The 22,312-nt window shown below is 42.8% G+C and overlaps 1 protein-coding gene across 1 annotated transcript in view; it reads right to left on the reverse strand.

The window, feature by feature from the left end:
• LOC122919791 (thrombospondin type-1 domain-containing protein 7B-like) overlaps positions 1 to 22,312 on the reverse strand; it is a 160,700-nt gene that overhangs the window by 18,159 nt on the left and 120,229 nt on the right. The window contains exons 10-11 of the mRNA XM_044268977.1: positions 15,355 to 15,549; positions 4,115 to 4,378 (exon numbers count right to left, since the gene is read on the reverse strand). Of these exons, the coding sequence (XP_044124912.1) occupies positions 4,115 to 4,378; positions 15,355 to 15,549 (459 nt within the window). The remainder of the gene's footprint in view (positions 1 to 4,114; positions 4,379 to 15,354; positions 15,550 to 22,312) is intronic.

Below are 22,312 nucleotides of genomic sequence, written 5' to 3' on the forward strand. Positions count from 1 at the left end.
TCCCCACCATTTCGCATTACCAATGGGACGAGGCAAGGGTGTCCCCTCTCTCCTGCACTATTCATTTTAGTGATGGAGACCCTTTTATGTAAAATTAGAACGGACCCGGTCATTAAAGGCCTCCAGATTGGCTCTTATACTCATGTTACTGCAGCATTTGCGGATGATCTTTTAGTCATGACCTCCAATCCTAGGGAGGCCTTGCCCAAATTGCTGAACATATTTGAGGACTTTGGATTTGTATCCAATTTTAAAATTAATTATGAGAAATCCATGGCACTCAACATTTCCTGCCCCCAAACTGAGATCAAGGTTCTTAACCCTGGGTTCACACCTGAGCGTTTTACAGCGCGTTCAAACGCGCTGTAAAACGCTCAAGACATGAAATCCAATGCTTCCCTATGGGAATGGTTCACACCTGGGCGTTTTACAGCGCGTACGAACGCGCTGTAAAACGCCCGACGCTCAAACAAGTACTTGAGCTTCTTTGGGGCGTTTTGACGCGCGTTTGTGGCCATAGGACACTGCAGTCAATGACACAAACGCGCGTCAAACGCGCGTTTACTATTACAAAAAACGCGCATAAAAACGCGCGACAAAAACGCGCGTTTGAGGAACGCTCAGGTGTGAACCCAGGGTAAAACCTTTATCCTCCCCAAATTTCTATATTTACTGCAATCCCTCCCTATTTGGCTACCAAACTCATATTTCACAGAAGTCCGCCAAGTGTTCACACGCTTCCTCTGGAATGGCAAATCACCCCGTATTGCTTACTCTGTTCTCACAAGAGATAGGAGGTTCGGAGGCTTTGGGATGCCAGACGTAAAGCTTTATTACACTGCTGTACAGCTCTGTAGATGTGTAGCTGCTCTATCCCGTAAGCCTGGCTCCCTTTGCTCTCGTCTTGAGTCTGTACTGCTCACCAACCAAGAACATCTTACTTTGTGGGGTGTTAGGCCCTTCTCAGCCAATCACTACTCCTCCTCTCCGGTTTGGAAGGGTATGTTGGTGGAGTGGTCCAAAATGGTTCAGTCCCAACTATTTAGCTTTCCTAATCCCTGTATGCCACTCAAATTACTACAAAGCCACATCCACCCTTCTGTGTCAAACCCCTCTTGGATTTGGTCTAGGCTCGCTGACTTATCTCTGCGAGATGTCCTTCTCCCAGATGGTAGTTTACATTGGGATTCAATAATGGACCGCCCTGAGGTTAAAGCTGCACCATTTTTCCATTTAGCAAATTTCAAAAGGGACACTAAATTGTGTATTGGATCCTTTACTGGTAGTAGTTCTCCTTCCTGGCTTGAGAAGAAGGTTTTGGTTACTAAGCCCCCCCTTAGACCATTATCCCAGATGTATAAAGAAATACTTTCCTCCTTGCCCCTGGAGCTCCGTTATGTGGTCTCCTGGGAGCGAGAGCTCTCTCTGAACCTTACGGAGCCGGAAAAAGCCTTCGTCCTGGCACATTCACACGGCTTCAACCATTGTGTGAGGATTCAGGAGAATTCCTTTAAGCTTCTTAGTAGGTGGTATAAAACACCTGAATTCTTGCATAAGATAAACCCAGAAGTTCCCGAAACATGCTGGAGGTGTGGCATGGAAACTGGCTCTCTGTCACACATTTGGTGGCTCTGCCAGAAGATCCAACCGTTTTGGAAGTCAATTGATTAACCGAATATGCAATACCAGGATCACCCTGGACGCTAAACTTATCCTGTTATGGTGCCCTAATAGTACCCTTACTCCCGCCAAGAACAATCTTCCGACGATGCTGCTCACAGCAGCTAAATTACTTATTCCCTTTTTATGGAAAAATGATTCCCCTCCGACTCTTCCTATGTGGACGGATAAGGTGGATCAGAGCTACCGTTTTGAGGAGCTAGCTCATTGGGAAACCAACTCACGCTCTCGCTTTTTAAAACTGTGGTCTCCATGGAAAGCACATAGAAACTTTACATGACTGAGCAGAAATCCTCTCTTCCCTGTTTTCCCTACCCCCTTCCTTTCCTGAATGTTCCTCCCCATGCTCCCTCCTTCCCTCTTTGATTGTCTCTGATTGATGGTTATGATCGCATGTAATGTCTACACATGATATATGTGCTTGATAACTATTCTAAGTCTCATTGTCACCATATTGATATCGTGTGTGGGCATGTGGCCTTGATTTTTCTTTCAATAAAAAGAAATATGGTTAAGAATATAACTACTATAATACTGCCCCCCTATGTACAAGAATATAACTACTATAATAATGCCTCCTATGTACAAGAATATAACTACTATAATACTGCTCCTAAGTACAAGAATATAACTACTATAATACTGCCTCCTATGTACAAGAATATAACTACTATAGTTTGCTGCAATAATGGTTTACTTTTTGGACGCCATACATTGTGTTTATATGCAATAATTGTCACTTCCGTGGATGATATGTTTTACTGCCTCTATACCAAGATTGTGATGGTATATAATTATATGGTGTACCTTATTCTCTTAATAAAAAGAAATGTGGTTAAGAATATAACTACTATAATACTGCTCCTATGTACTAGAATAGAACTACTATGATACTGCTCCTATGTAGAAGAATATAACTACTATAATACTGCTCCTATGTACAAGAATATAACTACTATAATACTGCCTCCTGTGTACACGAATATAACTACTATAATACTGCCTCCTATGTACAAGAATATAACTACTATAATACTGCCTCCTATGTACAAGAATATAACTACTATAATACTGCCTCCTATGTACAAGAATATAACTACTATAATACTGCCTCCTATGTACAAGAATATAACTACTATAATACTGCCTCCTATGTACAAGAATATAACTACTATAATACTGCCTCCTATGTACAAGAATATAACTACTATAATACTGCTCCTATGTACAAGAATATAACTACTATAATACTGCTCCTATGTACAAGAATATAACTACTATAATACTGCCTCCTATGTACAAGAATATAACTACTATAATACTGCTCCTATGTACAAGAATATAACTACTATAATACTGTTCCTATGTACAAGAATATAACTACTATAATACTGTTCCTATGTACAAGAATATAACTACTATAATATTGCTCCTATGTACAAGAATATAATTACTAGAATACTACTCCTATGTATAAGAATATAACTACTATAATACTGCTCTTATGTACAAGAATATAACTGCTATAATACTGCTCCTATGTACAAGAATATAACTACTATAATACTGCTCCTATGTACAAGAATATAACTACTATAATACTGCTCCTATGTACAAGAATATAACTGCTATAATACTGCTCCTATGTACAAGAATATAACTACTATAATACTGCCTCCTATGTACAAGAATATAACTACTATAATACTGCTCCTATGTACAAGAGTACAAGAATATAACTACTATAATACTGCTCCTATGTACAAGAATATAACTACTATAATACTGCCTCCTATGTACAAGAATATAATTACTATAATACTGCTCTTATGTACAAGAATATAACTACTATAATACTGCTCCTATGTACAAGAATATAACTACTATAATACTGCTCCTATGTACAAGAATATAACTACTATAATACTACTCCTATGTACAAGAATATAACTACTATAATACTGCTCCTATGTACAAGAATATAATTACTATAATACTGCTCCTATGTACAAGAATATAACTACTATAATACTGCTCCTATGTACAAGAATATAACTGCTATAATACTGCTTCTATGTACAAGAATATAACTACTATAATACTGCTCCTATGTATAAGAATATAACTACCATAATACTCCCTGGTATGTGCAAGACTATAACTGCTATAACACTACCTCACATGGACAAGGATTTACAGTTAGGTTTCCAGAAGATTTGAATAGTTACATTGAGACTATTTCTTCACATATCCCCCCATCCAGGGTGGTAAGTAGAGGACCTCCTCTCTGTGAGGCACGGATCATGTAAATGTAAGATAATAACTCTACTTGTTAAACACTGAACCTACACGAATACAAATCCCTTCTCCGCCTTCACAATTAAAATTCTATGAGAAATGGCAGCTCTAAAAATAATTTTGTGTTTCTTCTCACCGGTATGACTACAGAGAGTGGGCTCAACTATTCTGCCAGTTAAATCATAACAAGCGATGGCTCGGAGTCGGATGCCTCCACCGCAGCCTTTCATGATTCCCCGAGTTCTCGCTCCCAGCTGCATCTCATTTCTTGCATCTTGTATTATGCAGTCCGACCAATTTCCACACGGCTGAGATTTATATACTTCACAGGCGCACGGCTCTGTCTCCACTAACGGATAAGCCTCTGCGTTCTGACATCTGTCCCGCTTCTTGCTTCTCCCTGTAACCAGAACGGAACAGTATTATTGAAATTTGAAAAAATCTACAAGTATAAGGAAACTCAGCTAAATACAGAAGCATTCATCTTCTCAGGCAAATGTTGAAGGCACTATATCATATTCCACATCGAAAACAAGTCATAGATTTTGTCTACAGAATAGTCTTGAAGGTTAGGGTGAAGAGCACTTCAAGAAACCAAGAAGAACTTTCTAGCTATGTAAAATACAGAAAATGTTACGTTGTATAGCTTACGTCAATCCTACAAACCCAAAGAAGTCTACTTTGGGCAGGTTGTACTTATTTGAAGGATCTTTTCACAATAAACTGGAATACAAAGTGTTCCTATGCTAGCGATCAACTATCCTTTATGATGAAACTTGGCAGTAAGTGTTCAATTTCCCTGCAGCGCCACCACAGGAGAAATTAAGCATTACACAGTGTCCATTTAAATCAAAGGGTTGTCTGTGTAATGCGGGAAAGGACAGGTCCTCCAGAGCGAGAGAGGCTCTTTGTAATCCCTCTTGACTCTGGACAGAAGAGGATGTTCTTGAACAGTGGACCGCCCTTTATTAAGGCAGATTTCCAAGTATTCCATGTTGATGACCCATTTTCAGGATAGGTGATCCATATGTGATTGGTTGGGGTCCAACTCCCAGCCCCTTGGCCGATCAGCATTTTAAAGAGGTGCTCCAGTGAGCCTCACAGCATACTAAGCGAGACACCATCCATTGTACAGCAGCTCTCCTTGGTTTGGCACCTCAGTCATGTTAACTGGATTAGGACTGAGCTGCAGCCAGGGGCAGATTGGCCATAGACCTTACAGGGCCTCCTCTCTGCCGCTGACTGGGTACATAATGAGCTCTAAGCGGTAATTAAAGCCCTCCTGAATTTGACTGCTGTGGCCAAACTTCAATCCCTAGCCCTATCTTAATCAGAGACAACTGGTGGAAGAGGACAGAAAATGGCATCTATTAAAGGACACCACAAAAGGGGCAGATTTTGGGGCATATATTGTGCTGCACTGTGGTATATGGTTCTGATGGGACAGTATTTTGTGCTATCGTATTGCTCACCCTGCTAATTCTGCTGCCCCTCCTTCTATCAATTTGGACCCACTTATAACATGGGGCCACGTTTAGACTTTAAGCCAGGGCCACATTAAGTTTCCAATCCATCCCTGGCTGCAACTAGGCAATGTGACTGAAGAACATCTCGTCACTGGCCTCGGAAGAGGCCATGGCACTCACAGGAGCGCTGCCGCCTCTTCAAACAGTTGATTATCAGAAGTGCTGGAAGTTGGAAGCCCATCGATAAGATATTGGTGACCTATCCTGAGGATAGGTCAGTAATAGAGAAGAGTCAGAAAACATATTTAATTTAGATAAAACTTGTCGAAACTGGACAACCCCTTTAAGTGCATTTGTGAAAACATTTTAATTGTTCCTTTAGGTGACAAATGGAGGGCTGCACCATAATTGCCAGCAATAGTAATTAAACAGTGAACATGGTGTCCTCATGACAGTGACAGCACCCAGGACAATGACAGCCTTGATGCCCCCTTCATAGTACCAACCACAGTCACAGCCCTTCTTGATGATTTGGATCTGAGCAGTGATACATTGTATCAGCGAATAATAATAACAGTGAATGAAACAGAACAAAATTGCTTATTGGAATGAACAAGGCTCCAGAATTGTTAATCATGAAAGAGTGGAAAGAACGGCCGTAGATCAGAGAGCGGGCATTGAACGCAATTGTGCCGCTTTCCTAATACGAAGGTTATATAGGCTCTTTATGTCCCTCAATTACATGCCCCGTGTAAAACAATTACTCTGCCTTTGTGTTCAATAAACATTTCCAGCATTATTCACAATTTGCTGGTGTCCCTAATGTATTTCACTCCAAAGGCAATAAATGAGATTTAATGTGGAGCTGAGATTTTCTGTACACAATTCTTTTTGAAGGTTTAAAGCCCATGAAGGTGAAAACAGTCGGATTACGCTTTTTATGTTTTTATTGATGTTTTATGCTGTTTGTTCTGATGAATTTGATTTTATACGCCTGCTAGATCGTCTAATGAAGACTGAAATATAGATTCATCGAGTCTTGTAATGAACTCCAGTTGAAACTAACTTATCATAAGGTCATCCAGAAAAGGTTATGGAGCTGCGGCGGGTCCTGCTGGGTCACAGAATCTAGATCTGTGTGGTCAGTGCAATCACTTTCCTGTAGTGCACTGTTATTAATTATATAAGGATTTAGGAAAACTAGAGGAATGGTCAAATATCTGGCAACTAAAATGTAATGTTGATAAGTGCAAGATAATGCACCTGGGACGTAAAAACCCAAGAGCAGAATATAAAATCAGTGATACAGTCCTAACCTCAGTATCTGAGGAAAGGGATTTAGGGGTCATTATTTCAGAAGACTTAAAGGTAGGCAGACAATGTCACAGATCAGCAGGAAATGCTAGCAGAATGCTTGGGTGTATAGGGAGAGGCATTACTAGTAGACAGAGGGAGGTGCTCATGCCGCTCTACAGAGCACTAGTGAGACCTCATTTGGAGTATTGTGCTCAGTACTGGAGACCATATCTCCAGAAGGATATTGATACTTTGGAGAGAGTTCAGAGAAGAGCTACTAAACTGGTCCATGGATTGCAGGATAAAACCTACCAGGAAAGATTAAAGGACCTTAACATGTAGAGCTTGGAAGAAAGACGAGACAGAGGGGATATGAGAGAGACTGCTAAATACATAAAGGGAATCAACAAGGTAAAAGAGGAGAGAAGATTTAAAAGAAGAAAAACTGCTACAAGAGGACATAGATTTAAATTAGAGGAGCAAAGGTTTAAAAGTGATATCAGGAAGTATTACTTTACTGAGAGAGTAGTGGATGCATGGAATAGCCTTCCTGCAGAAGTGGTAGCGGCAAATACAGTGAAGGAGTTTAAGCGTGCATGGGATAGGCATAAGGCCATCCTTCATATAAGATAGGGCCAGGGGCTATCCATAGTATTCAGTATATTGGGCAGACTAGATGGGCCAGATGGTTCTTATCTGCCGACACATTCTATGTTTCTATGTTTCTATATTAGTATTGGACTTGGTAGTACCTTTGTGTTGTATGGAGCCAGAATACAAACTTCTGTGGGGCTCTAGTGTTATTCTGGGGTTATTCTGCAAGTACCTGATAGAAATTGAAGCGGGTTCTATTAGCGAGGCTACCACAGGTCCTCTCAGTCACAGGATATTATTGTCCTCACAGTACAGAGAACCTTATGATAAAACTTAATGGGGTTGTCTCATCTGGGAAACTGGTGGCATATCGCAAAGATATGCTACCAATGCTAGATTGGGACCCAGACCTATCTCGAGAATGAGACATCTGTTGTGTGCGGAGAGCAGCCACGCATGCGCGGCCGCCCTCCATTCATTTCTATGGGAGTTCCGAAAATAGCCAAGCGCTTGCTCGGCTGTTTCTGGCATTACAATAGAAAAAAATGGAGTGTCAGCCACGCTTGGGACCTGGAACCTGGGACTGATGAATCTTACCCTATAAGGGTTCATTCACACGTCCGTAAGTGTTTTGCGGATTCGCAAAACACGGACACGGGCAATGTGCGTTCCGCAATTCGTCAGTACTCACATAGAAAATGCCTTTTCTTGTTGCCAATTGCGGACAAGAATAGGACATGTTCTATTTTTTTTGGGAATGGAATTGCGGATCCGGAAATGTGGATGCGGACAGCACATAGTGTGCTGTCCACATCCGTTCCGTCCCCATTGAAAATGAATGGGTCCGCACCCGTTCCGCATAATTGTGGAACTGATCCGGAGCATTCATAGGGACGTGTGAATGGACCCTAAAGCACCTAATGCTACACCGGCCTACAAGTAGAGCACATGCTCGACAAGGGCAACCCCACTGCTCGGTAGCTAAGCGTTTCCTTTGTCCTATGTGACCCCGAGACAAAATCCCATAACCTTGTTTGGAAAGTCCTAAAGCTTTTCCTCAGATAATTATTCAATCTTTTCGGGACCAAAGTATTTGAAAGGCAAATCCACAGATAAAGCTGACATCCTGATATCCTAATAGTGAGCTATACGGAACAAGCAGCATCAGACTGACCCACCAGAGTACCAGAGTATCCGCCGGTGGGCCCAGTCTCTGAAGCTATAGTAGAACCCAAAGAACAGGGGGGAAAATCCCATTTGGAGCTACTTTTGGGTACAATTACTTGCCCCTAGACTGTATTTCTTTAATTTAAAATCTGTTAGGCTTTATTGATGATATAGCGTTTGGGCCCCGACAATACTTTTGTTTGGTGGACCCAAGGAATCCCAGTCCAACTGGCAACAAGCCGGGTGTAACTATTAGAGTAGCTGGCATAGCAGCCAAAAACTGTGGGGGTGTCATCTCAATACAAAGGTTAGGTGCAATAGGTGATAACTATGGATGATGGAAGGGGAGGTAGAGAATTGAATGTGGCTCTATTCTATGTGATTTCATTGTGTTTTTATATGAATTATTTCTATGCTGATAGCATGGGGTACATTATCATTGCACTGTGACATCACTGTGTGCATTATCCACGTATTTCTCCTGGTGGAGAACGTCTAGTAGGCATAAGAAGTCTTATATGCTCCACTGAGAATAAAGTATGCAAAATTAGCTCTCTTTTCAAAAAGAAAGCTGAACCTCTAATGCTACTATATGTAATGTAGCTATCCTATAAGTCTATGTTATCTCTGTACTGTAACATCACTGTAATTATTACCCCTGTACTGTGACATCACTGTGTTTATTATCCCTGTACTGTGACATCGCTGTGTTTATTATCCCTGTACTGTGACATCACTGTGTTTATTATCTCTGTACTGTGACATCACTGTGTATATTATCTCTGTACTGTGACATCACTGTGTATATTATCTCTGTACTGTGACATCACTGTGTTTATTATCTCTGTACTGTGACATCACTGTGTATATTATCTCTGTACTGTGACATCACTGTGTTTATTATCTCTGTACTGTGACATCACTGTGTATATTATCTCTGTACTGTGACATCACTGTGTTTATTATATCTGTACTGTGACATCACTGTGTTTATTATCTCTGTACTGTGACATCACTGTGTTTATTATCCCTGTACTGTGACATCACTGTGTTTATTATCCCTGTACTGTGACATCACTGTCTTTATTATCTCTGTACTGTGACATCACTGTGTTTATTATCTCTGTACTGTGACATCACTGTGTTTATTATCCCTGTACTGTGACATCACTGTGTTTATTATCCCTGTACTGTGACATCACTGTCTTTATTATCTCTGTACTGTGACATCACTGTGTTTATTATCCCTGTACTGTGACATCACTGTCTTTATTATCTCTGTACTGTGACATCACTGTGTATATTATCCCTGTACTGTGACATCACTGTGTTTATTATCCCTGTACTGTGACATCACTGTGTTTATTACCCCTGTACTGTGACATCACTGTGTGTATTATCCCTGTACTGTGACATCACTGTGTTAATTATCTCTGTACTGTGACATCACTGTGTGTATTATCCCTGTACTGTGACATCACTGTGTATATTATCCCTGTAATGTTACATCACTGTGTTTATTATCCCTGTGCTGTGACATCACTGTGTTCATTATCTCTGTACTGTGACATCACTGTGTTTATTATCCCTGTACTGTGACATCACTGGGTGCATAATCTCTATATTGTATGGGAATATAGACATCAGAGGCTCTTGGTAAACTTGTTCTCATCTTATTTTGGCAATGGGAAGAGTGCAGAATTTCCTGCTACATAACTAATAATTCCAAGAGAGGGAGAAAATGGCAGGAATGACTTGCCAAATGTACACTGTCTTGGAATGGTATTCATACCCCCTGAACATTTCCACATTTTTACGTTACAACCCCAAACATAAATGTATATTATTGAGATTTTATGCGATAGACCAACACAAAGTAGCAAGTATGTGTGAAGTAAAAATAAAGTGATACGTGGCTTTCAAATTTTTTATAAAATTATATCTGAAAAGTGTGGCGCATATGTCTATTCAGCCCCCTGTACTCTGATACTCCTAAATAAAATCCAGTGTGACCAATTGCCTTCAGAAGTCACCTACTTAGTAAATCGAGTCTACTTGTGTGTTATTTATTTCAGTATAATTCCAACTGTTCTCTCTAGAGAACATTAGTGATCAAACAGCATCATGAAAACCAGGGAACACAACAGACAGGACATGGATAAAGTTGTGGAGAAGTGTAAAGTAGGGTTAGGTTATCAATAGAGTTGAGCGAAGCAAGCTTCGGATGCTTAATCTAAAATCACTTTGTTCAAAACTTCGGTATAATACTTTACGGAGATTTGTCTCTTTACAGTACTAGAATGTATGGGCTACGGTGAGCCGAAGTAAGTTATTCCCCAAGTCGTGCGTGATTTCGTTGAATAACTTCTGTAGTTGAATTTTAAAGTGGAAAACCACTTTAAAATTTGAAACCGAACTTGGCTTCGGTTCCAAATAGTACCTTGAACGAATCTCTGTACAGTATTATTCCGAAGTTTTGAACGAAGCGACTTCGGATTAAGCATCCTAAGCTCGCTTCGCTTAACTATAATTATCAACAAATATCCCAAGCTCTGAACATCTCACGGAGCACTGTTTAATCTATCATCTGAAAATGGAAGGAGTATGGCACATACAAACTAACCAAGGCATGGCCGTCCACCTAAACTGACAGCCCAGGCAAGGAGAACACCAACTAGAGAAGCAGCTAGGAGTGCCATGGTCACTCTGGAGGAGCTGCAGAGATCCACAGCTCAGGTGGGAGTATCTGTCCATAGGACAACTATTAATTGTGCACTCCACAAATCTGTCCTTTATGGAAGAGTGGCAAGAAGAAAGACATTTTTGAAATCAAGCCCTGTCCTGTTTGCAGTTTACCACATGCCAGGTAGGGGACACAGCAAACATGTGGAAGAAGGTGCTCTGGTCAGATAAGACCAAAGTTGAACATTTTGGCGAAAATGTAAAAAGCTATGTGTGGTGGAAAACTAACACTGCACATCACCCTGAACACACCATTCGCACCATGAAACATGGTGGTGGCAGCATCCTGTTGTTGGGAGATTTTACTTCAGCAGCTACAGGAAAGGTGGTCAGAGTTGATGGGAAGATGGATGGAGCTAAATTCAGGGCAATTCTGGAGGAAATCAGATACAATCTCAATAACATACACTTAAGTTTGCGGGTGTAACATAAAAAAAAGGCAAGGTGATGAGCAGGGCCGTTGCTAGGTTAAAACATTCGGGACCTGGGCCCCTGATGATTTGTCCCAGGCCCCAAATGTCCTGCCTGCCTGCTAGATACAACTGTATTGCCATCCACAGGACAGCAATACAATTGAATCTAATGAGGCGGAAGAGCTGAAGGACCTGTGGTGACATCACAGCTCATGTGACCAGTAAAACAGTCAGTGGTTGAGAAGGACCTGTGATGATGACACCATCATTGACCAGTGCAGGAGAGGGCGGCAGTGAAGAGGGGAGGAAGCTGAGGTGATGTCTGCTACATCAGGAGAGGTAAGTGAAGGGAGAGGCAGAACAATGCTGGGAGTTGTGGTTATTTAACTGGGACTGTATGTTAGGGCTGAAGGGAGAAAAGTTATTTACATGGAACTGTGTGTTGGAGGTGGCTGGGGAGGGGGTCATGTTATTTACATGGGACTGTATGTTGATAGTGGCTGTAGGAGGGGGTGATGTTATTTACATAGGACTGTATATTGGAAGGGGCTGGGGCAGGGTGATGTTATTCACATGGGACTGTATGTTGGAGGGGGCTGGGGCAGGGGGATGTTATTTACATGGAACTGTATGTCGGAGGGGGTTGGGGGAAGCAATGATGTTATTTACCTGGGACTGTATGTTGATGGCGGCTGTGGGAGGGAGTGATGTTATTTACATGGGACTGAATATTACAGGGGTCTGAGGGAGGGAGTGATGTTATTTGCATGGGACTGAATGTTAAGGGGGTGATGTCCTTTACGTGGGACTGTATGTTGAAGGTGGCTGGTGGGGGGGAATGATGTTATTTACATGGGACTGAATGTTGAGGGGGTGATGTTGGAGGCATCCGGGGAGGGGGTGATATTGTTTACTTGGGACTGTATGTTGAAGGCGGCTGGGGAGGAGGTGATGTTATTTATTTGGGACTGTATTTTGGAGGGGGCTGTAGATAGAGAGGGATGTTATTTATATGGGACTGTATATTGGAGGGGGCTGGAGAGATGGTGTAATGTTATTTACATGGGACTGTATGGCGAAGGGAGGGAAATAGTGTTATTTACATGGGACTGTGTTGGAGGGTTGAAGGGAGGGGAGTGATGTTATTTACATAGGACTGTATTTTGGAGGGGCAGGAGTGATGGTGTGATGTTATTTACATGGGACTGTATGGTGGAGGTGGGAATATAACAACAGGGGGCACTGCAAATCCAGGAGACATTAAGCATTCTTATTACTACTGGGGGCTCAATAGGAGGGACTTATACTGTAGATCCACCTTATTTCTACTAAGAGCACTATGGGGGCCTTATTACTACTGAGGGGTCGGTAGAGAGCTTAATTACCACTTGTGAACAATGGGGGGCCTTATTTGTACTGGGGGCTCTGTAAGGGCATTATTAATACTGGAGGACTCTTTTACTAATGGGGGCACTCTTGGGGAGCATTATTACAGTGAGGGGCACTGTAGGGGGCAGTATTACTGTGGAGGCACTAATTTTTCTTCAGGATAGTATCTGGGGGTATTGGGGGGCACAGCGAGCAGCGGGATAACACTGTGGGGGCTCCAGGTTGGGGGATGATGATAGAAATGTGAGGAAGCTAAGAGGTCTGTGTGTCACACTCTGCAGAGACGAGGCGGCTGAGAGAAGTTGTACGGACCGAGTGGAGAAGATGATGACAGAGAAGATCTACATCGGAGGAGACGTCACCTGGAGGCCCTGGATGTGACAGGTATGTGCTGCTGTATAGCAAGTACAGCAAAATGTGGTGTGTGGGTGGAGGGGGGGGGGGGGGGGGGGCGACTTAGAGAACTGGGCCATATTCATTGGGGCTTGGGCCCTGGATCTTTTGAGACCCTAGGAACACCCTTGGTGATGAGACCTCCTGTGATGAGGGTCCAGTGATGTGAACCAGCACCTGTAGGTGGCGCACTTCCCCATGTTTACCTTGCTCTTTGTCATGACTTCCCATCAGACCCTTCCAACCAAATCAGGTATATCATTTAATTTTTTAGCTATTAATGCTGCATAGCTAATAAAAAAAAGTAATTTATCTTTAATTACATCAGATGTAAACACAAATCCTGCAATAAATGAATCTATTAAGCCTGATTAACATCACAGCAAGACGCAGCAGCTGCATCTCAGGAGGACGCAAAGTACGGAGAGACTGGAATCTGTTATATTTGGTAATGAGGAGGCGTAAAACCCTTAAACAGTTACTATGTAAAAAACTGTGCCCCGTAGCAACATATTTTATCTGCACAATAGTGCAAAATATGGAAGTTCCCTAGGGTATGTTCATCAATTTTGTAAATACATTACATTAATCCAGAGCTGCATTCACAATTCTCCGGCTTTAGAACTGACATCTCTTACCATCCCTTGCTTGATCAGTGTCTTCCAAGAGGTAGCTTTACAGCAGGCACTGTAAACACTGAAAGTATGCTTACAGGTGCTATCTGCCAGAGGCGTAGCTATAGGGAGAGCTGCTGCTTTGGGGCCCGAACTTAGAAGGGGCCCTCCCGGGAGAAGGACTAAAATATTTTATTGTCAGGGGGCCCTCAACAGTATTATACAATGACATTATATACAGTGACATGACATACAGTATATACATGCGATCTTGACTATATACTGTATGTACACAGTGACTGCCCCAGCAGAATAGTGAGTGCAGCTCTGGAGTATAATACAGGATGTAACTCAGGATCAGTACAGGATAAGTAATATATGTACACAGTGACTCCACCAGCAGAATAGTGAGTGCAGCTCTGGAGTATAATACAGGATGTAACTCAGGATCAGTACAGGATAAGTAATGTAATGTATGTACACAGTGACTCCATCAGCAGAATAGTGAGTACAGCTCTGGAGTATAATACAGGATGTAACTCAGGATCGGTACAGGATAAGTAATATAATGTATGTACACAGTGACTGCACCAGCAGAATAGTGAGTGCAGCTCTGGAGTATAATACAGGATGTAACTCAGGATCAGTACAGGATAAGTAATATATGTACACAGTGACTCCACCAGCAGAATAGTGAGTGCAGCTCTGGAGTATAATACAGGATGTAACTCAGGATCAGTACAGGATAAGTAATGTATGTACACAGTGACTGCACCAGCAGAACAGTGAGTGCAGCTCTGGAGTATAATACAGGATGTACATCAGGATTAGTACAGGATAAGTAATGTATGTACACAGTGACTGCACCAGCAGAACAGTGAGTGCAGCTCTGGAGTATAATACAGGATGTACATCAGGATTAGTACAGGATAAGTAATGTATGTACACAGTGACTGCACCAGCAGAATAGTGAGTGCAGCTCTGGAGTATAATGCAGGATGTAACTCAGGATCTGTACAGGATTAGTAATGTATGTACACAGTGACTGCAGCAGCAGAATAGTGAGTGCAGCTCTGGAGTATAATACACAATGGCACTCAGCATTAGTACAAGATAATTAATATATGTACACAGGGACTTAACTTTTTAAGTAGATTAATTGAAGATAAACCTACAGTTTAAATAATGAAATATGGAGCCATCGCTACACTGACTTGAGGTGATCAATAAGATGAAGTTTTACGTTTTTATTAACAGCTTGTAATTAATGACTATAGAAGGTGTATGGAGGTAGTAACGTACCAGCGAGGGATCTTCTCCTCACTCTAGTTGAACTGCAGTCTGGGGTACAAGAGGTATATTTAGTCCATGGAGTAAATGCACACTCTTCTTTGCAGGGGACCTTACACTCCTGAGCTGAGGGTGGAGCAGGACCTGCCCATCGAAGACATTCAGTGACATCTGCAGGACGGTCATCAGCAGTGACACAGCTGACCCCTAGAAGACAAAGCCACATATCTGATATCTGAGCTTTCTTTATAGTTGGCTAAAATACATTTCAGTATCATGCAGTTTATAGACTGTTTCATAATTTCAAAATACTTAGTGCTCTTGGATCGTAAAAGGGTTCACAGTAAGATTTCGAGTACCCTATTCATATTACTTCTTCTGGTGGTCTATGACAGTGAAAAGATCAATGGTAAATTCAAGTTGCTCATGGTTGACCTGTCCTTGGAAACGTGGGCACTGTGCAATCTGCTACACCTTAAAATGGACCCTGCTCATTTATTTCTAAATAGGACTAAAACAACACATATCCCAGTCATTGGGTTGTCAACCGAAGGAGGAGTGTTCATTTTGGATGGTGAGGACAGGATTAGACTCTTCATGTAAAAGTTATGACTTCCTAACAAGAACTATTGCTAGTATTGATGGAAAACTGCCACCCCCAACAGCATAGCCATGTCCTGCTGGCTACATATTGTTCTACCCACTTTAAAACTCATCTCCTGAGCAGTGGTGGGACTTGGGGTAGGCAGAGTAGGCGGTGATCTAGGGTGCCACTGAGTGAAGGGAACTGCTTCTGAATGTTTCCTTCCCACCCATTAGGGGACATACAGACAGTATGGAAAAGGGGAGGCAACAGAAGTAAAAGTATAAAAGTGTCTCTTAATATACCTTGTAGTACATCAGCAGTAGTAGGTACAAAGTGAAGTTTCAGTTACCAGGTGATGAGGTATGGTGGCTGGTTAGGTGGCAATTAAATGGCACTTGCAGGCACTTGTGGATATAGGTGTCCACGGTATGATACAGGCCTGACGTAAGATTTTTTTGGGAGAGGTCTAAGTGATGGGTGTCTGAGCCATAGTTCCTCACCTGCGGCAGAGTCTGTAAATCTGTGGTGATCACTCTGCTATCTAAGCACAATGAAGCTTTTTGGAAGCTGCCTTCTTGACTCTGACAATCTCCCTGGATGAAGATCTCACAGAAGCACTGGTTAAGATTTCCTGAAGAAGGAGCTCAGACTTGTGCTTCCTCCCTTTTTGCTGACTCATTGTAACTCCCAGTCCTGGCAGGAAGTAGGACCAGCCCACTTGTACCAAGAGGGGAGGGGCCATACCTCATTTGCTGGAGTACACAGCAGAAACAGGGCATAACATTACAATAAAAATAAAACTATTGCAGATTACCCCATATCTGAGTTACTGCACAAGCTCACATATTATAGATGCATGCATGTTCATAGTCAAAGTTATTTTTTTCCTCACCTTTTTCCAACTTTTTAATAAAGACTAAATTTCAAAAACATTTTTTGTTCTCCATAAATGCCACTCATTGTCATCTGCAGATATTCCTTCCATGCAGACGACAGATACAAAGTTCTCGAAACAAGTGGGGAACGTTGTGAATAGCAGCGACAAGTGGCGGATCATAAGAGTACATTATATTTTTCGTCACCATAGCAACATGCCGCATGTATCAGGTCGATGTACATTAAAGCCCCAAAACACTTTGTATCAAACCTTAGAACAACCTATTTAAACGAGGATTTACGAGCTGCTGCTCGCCAGGTAGAAAGCCACCCCACGCTGGGTGAAGAAAAAGTCTTTAAATGGAGCGAGATCTGTCATCTTCTCAACCTGCGACTGTTAATAAGTGACATTCCTCACAGCGTGCCGGGGACCGCTAACACTCTCTGAAATAAATGACAATGCCTGCTCTGTATAGGATCGCACCATGGGGCGGCCCTAGGCGCCATCTGTATAGATAAGACGGTGTCAGCATCTCTACCAGCAGCCTGATCAGTAGACAAATGACTGTTTTTAGACTAGGATGCCTCCAAAGTCCTAGTCCATTTCCTTTCAGTGAATGAATATTTGTTCTTTCTTTCAATGCAATAAACTTATTGTAAATGTTACCTTGAATGTATAATACTACAGAGTAGGGGGCTCCAATCCACAGCTTTCCACTGTGGCGAAACAACAACTCCCAGCATATTTCATAGCAGTAGGAAAACTAAAGGCTGGATCTTACTGCTGCAATGTAACAATTTACTGGTAAACAATAGTGTTGGGCGAGCATGCTCGGCCGAACACCATTTTCACTCGAGCATGGCGATGCTCGGCACATCGTGGTTTTCGGACGAACACCGCGTGTGCTCAAGTGCGATGCTCGAGTCTCCTCCCCGCACGTTTGTTAGCTGCTACGCAGCCAATAAACGTGCGGGGAAGTATTGTCACTCACTGTAATGCAGTAGCCATGTTGGTTACTGGCATTACAGTGATTGGCTGGCCGGAACGCGTCATTGGGTACAACCACGGAACCTGTACACTTATGATGCTGGCACGGGCGCCGCTGCATCTCCCCGTCCGTGCAGATAAAAATATCCGGAGGCGGGGAGCAGCCAGAAGCAGGGCACGACCCGCAATGCTAGGGAGGCTTGTCCTCGTCGCGGCCTGCCATTGGTTGTCCCCCCCATAACGCCAGTTGTTTTGCCGTGGCCATGCCGGCATTAGAATCGACGCGGGTGCCAGGGAGCAAGGTAAGTACTATCTGTGTGAGGCGCACGGGCATATGGGGAGGGGGCATTATAGGTCTTGGAAAACCCCTTTAATATTTCAAAGTAAGCTGCTATAGAGAACATTTTCTGCCATTCAGATGTGTGACAATCCCACTGGGAGATATAATGCCAGCCATATGTTTTCCGTCACCTAGCTTTCCAAGAAAAGTATTTGCGATTTACAGGAAATAGCCGAGGGCACAGCTACAAGGGGATGCAACGTTACAGATTACACTTTGGTCCTGCAGCCTAAGGGGGGGACTAAAGGCCCCTCTGCCATATAAGACACCAGTTTTATAAATGGCACATGGTAGGTGGGCAGCCCCATTACAGATTTTGCATTACATCCCAGGATATTGAAGTTACTAAGATCAGTTCAAAGTCAAGATGTAAGCTGTGTACCAGGATACAGCAAAGTCACGAACGAGGAAAACAACTCCACCACCAGCTTTTGCTAAAACAGAATTTTACTTAAACGTGGTAATGAACACAACCACAAATGCTGGGAACATACAATAAATTTACATACACCAAGCCCGAAGGCTGAGACCCTTGTGTTGCACAGCGCGGCGCCCTCCGATGAATGCAGGAGGAAAGAGTGCTAATCCTTCAAGTTATGTAGTGCTTGCAATGAACATGTAGCAACACTTGTGGCCTGACACAAACAGAGACCCTAACTAGCTAACTACAGGCCTGGTCTTAGTCTCCAGGCGCCAACACTGTAATGAGGTGCGTGCACGATCTTACCGACCCGGGTCTGCTCTGCAGTGTATGTAGCTTTGCTCCTCAGCTCTCATCCACGTTCCTGGAAGCAATCCTCGTTCCTCTGGTCAGGATCAAGGTCTTGGACAGGATCAGCTTCACTGAGCTGCCGCTCTGGTCACTGAGGGATTCCCTCACACCTGGATGCCGTTGGATCCTCTGCTGACACAGTTCGTCAGTCTCAGCTCCCTCTAAGATGGATGCTCCCTTTCTATTCCTCTCCAAGGTCTGAGTAAGGCCTCTTACACACGACTGTATGGCTTTTTCAGTATTTTGCGGTCTGCAAAAAATACGGATGACGTGCATGCCGTTTTTTGCGGAACGGAACAGCTGGCCCCTGATAGAACAGTACTCTCCTTGTCTGTTATGTTCTATCTTTGAATGTAACGGAAATACAAAAACAGAAGGCATACAGAGTATCTTCAGTTTTTTTTGCGGATCCCTTGAAATGAATGGTTCCGTATACGGTCCGTATACGCAACGCAAAAAACTAGGCCTTACTCCACTTCTTATGAATATGGGAATACATGCAGTCTGTAGCTGTGTTTAGGAAACAGCGGCATCTTGTGGCCAAACAGCAGAATGTCAGTCCAGATCATAGCGGCATCTTGTGGCCAAACAGCAGAATGTCAGTCCAGATCATTTAATCTAAACAAACAGTGTGCATACTATGAGATCTGTTTCCCCATCTCACAAATACTCCAAACTTGACCCAATGTCTTAGGCCTCGGAGGTAAACGTGACGGAGCCACAGCAGTCAATAACCCAGAAGTGGTTTGTAACTTCAAAAGCAAAAAAATACATTTCCATTTCTCTCAGCCACAGAAATCAGTCATTTGTGACTGCTGTGTATTCACTTGCCAGGTTCCTGCCGGATGGCTGGGAAATAAGCGAGTGACAGCTCAGAGATTACTATTTCACTTTTCAAAGTTCTAGTAAATGCGCGTGGTGAATTAAATTTGTTTTAGAAATCTGTAGCGGTAGATGCAGACAGCGTGTTCCGCTAGGAATCAGCTCAAGGCATCGTGTCTGTATTACTGATCTGCGCGGTGTGGAGTTCCTGGGCCCAAAGCAAAAACGCCACGTTCCCTCTGAGCCTCTGTAACAGTGATCAGGGCAGTTTGGGACACGGGCACCGTTCGCTCTAAGGCCTCCTTTACACGGGAAATGACCAGGAATGAAAAATGTCAACCCGATCATTAGTGACAATTACATGCAGCAATGATCGCAATGTATCTGCCCCCATACAATTGCATTGTCTTAGGGCGATGCCACTAAATGAGAATTTTTGGTGCCGCATGAAAAATGCGATCATTCCAGAATTATTTGCACTTTTGTTTGGACCAATTACTGAAGAAAAAAAATGACTACAATCAGAGTAGTAAACTTGTAAAAAATACTAATAAACAAAACCTCCACAGACAAGCCTTAACAATTCTAAAGGCTTCAGGGCTGAAATCCTCCAGCACTCCTTATTGGTCCAGCCTTCACACATCTCCTGATTTGTCTTCTGGGCGCTGTGCAGAAATCTGATGTAGGAAACAGTAAGGCCTCTTTCACACGGGCGTCATGTTTTTTGCCCGGATAAGAGGCGGGTGCGTTGCGGGAAAATGCGCGATTTTTCCGCGCGAGTGCAAAACATTGTAATGCTTTTTGCACTCGCGTGAGAAAAATCACGCATGTTTGGTACCCAGACCCGAACTTCTTCACAGAAGTTCGGGCTTGGGATTGATGTTCTGAAGATTGTATTATTTTCCCTTATAACATGGTTATAAGGGAAAATAATAGCATTCTGACTACAGAATGCTTAGTATAATAGTGCTGGAAGGGTTAAAAATAATAAAAAAGTTAACTCACCTTCTCCTCTTGTTAGCGTAGATCCCGGTCTGTTCTTTAGCTGTGGACTGAATGACCTGAGGTGATGTCAGATCACATGCTCCAATCACATGGTCCATCACCATGGTGATGGAGCATGTGATCTGACGTCATCAAAGGTCCTTCAGCCACAGCTAAAGAACAGACCGGCCTCTACGCGAACAAGAGGAGAAGGTGAGTTAACTTTTTTATTATTTTTAACCCTTCCAGCACTATTATACTAAGCATTCTGTAGTCAGAATGCTATTATTTTCCCTTATAACCATGTTATAAGGGAAAATAATACAGTGAATAGACTGTCACCTAGAACCCATGCGTGAAAATCGCACCGCATCCGCACTTGCTTGCGGATGCATGCGATTTTCACGCAACCCCATTCATTTCTATAGGGCCTGCGTTACGTGAAAAACGCACAAAGAGGAGCATGCTGCGATTTTCACGCAACGCACAAGTGATGCGTGAAAATCACCGCTCGTGTGCACAGCCCCATAGAAATGAATGGGTCAGTATTCAGTGCGGGTGCAATGCGTTCACCGCACGCATCGCACCCGCACGGAAAACTCGCCCGTGTGAAAGGGGCCTAAGGGTCCATTCACACGTCCGTGTGTGTTTAGCGGATCCACGGATGTAACTCAGGATCAGTACAGGATAAGTAATGTAATGTATGTACACAGCGACTGTACCAGCAGAATAGTGAGTGCAGCTGTGGAGTATAATACAGGATGTAATTCAGGATCACTACAGGATAAGTAATGTAATGTATGTACACAGAGACTGCACCAGCAGGATAGTGAGTGCAGCTCTGGAGTATAATCCAGGATGTAACTCGGGATCAGTATAGGATAAGTAATGTATGTACACAGCGACTGCACCAGCAGAATAGTGAGTGCAGCTCTGGAGTATAATACAGGATGTAATTCAGGATCACTACAGGATAAGTAATGTATGTACACAGTGACTGCACCAGCAGAATAGTGAGTGCAGCTCTGGAGAATAATACAGGATGTAACTCAGGATCAGTACAGGATAAGTAATGTAATTTATGTACACAGTGACTGCACCAGCAGAATAGTGAGTGCAGCTCTGGAGTATAATACAGGATGTAACTCAGGACCAGTACAGGATAAGTAATGTATGTGCACAGTGACTGCAGCAGCAGAATAGTGAGTGCAGCTCTGGAGTATAATACAGGATGTAACTCAGGATCAGTACAGGATAAGTAATGTAATGTATGTACACAGTGACTCCACCAGCAGAATAGTGAGTTCAGCTCTGGAGTATAATACAGGATGTAACTCAGGATCAGTACAGGATAAGTAATGTATGTACACAGTGACTGCACCAGCAGAATAGTGAGTTCAGCTCTGGAGTATAATACAGGATGTAACTCAGGATCAGTACAGGATAATTAATGTATGTACACAGTGACTGCACCAGCAGAATAGTGAGCGCAGCTCTGGAGTATAATACAGGATGTAACTCAGGATCACTACAGGATAAGTAATGTATGTACACAGTGACTGCACCAGCAGAATAGTGAGTGCAGCTCTGGAGTATACTACA

This window comes from Bufo gargarizans, chromosome 9, assembly GCF_014858855.1.
Source record: "Bufo gargarizans isolate SCDJY-AF-19 chromosome 9, ASM1485885v1, whole genome shotgun sequence".
Classification (NCBI taxonomy): Eukaryota; Metazoa; Chordata; class Amphibia; order Anura; family Bufonidae; genus Bufo; species Bufo gargarizans.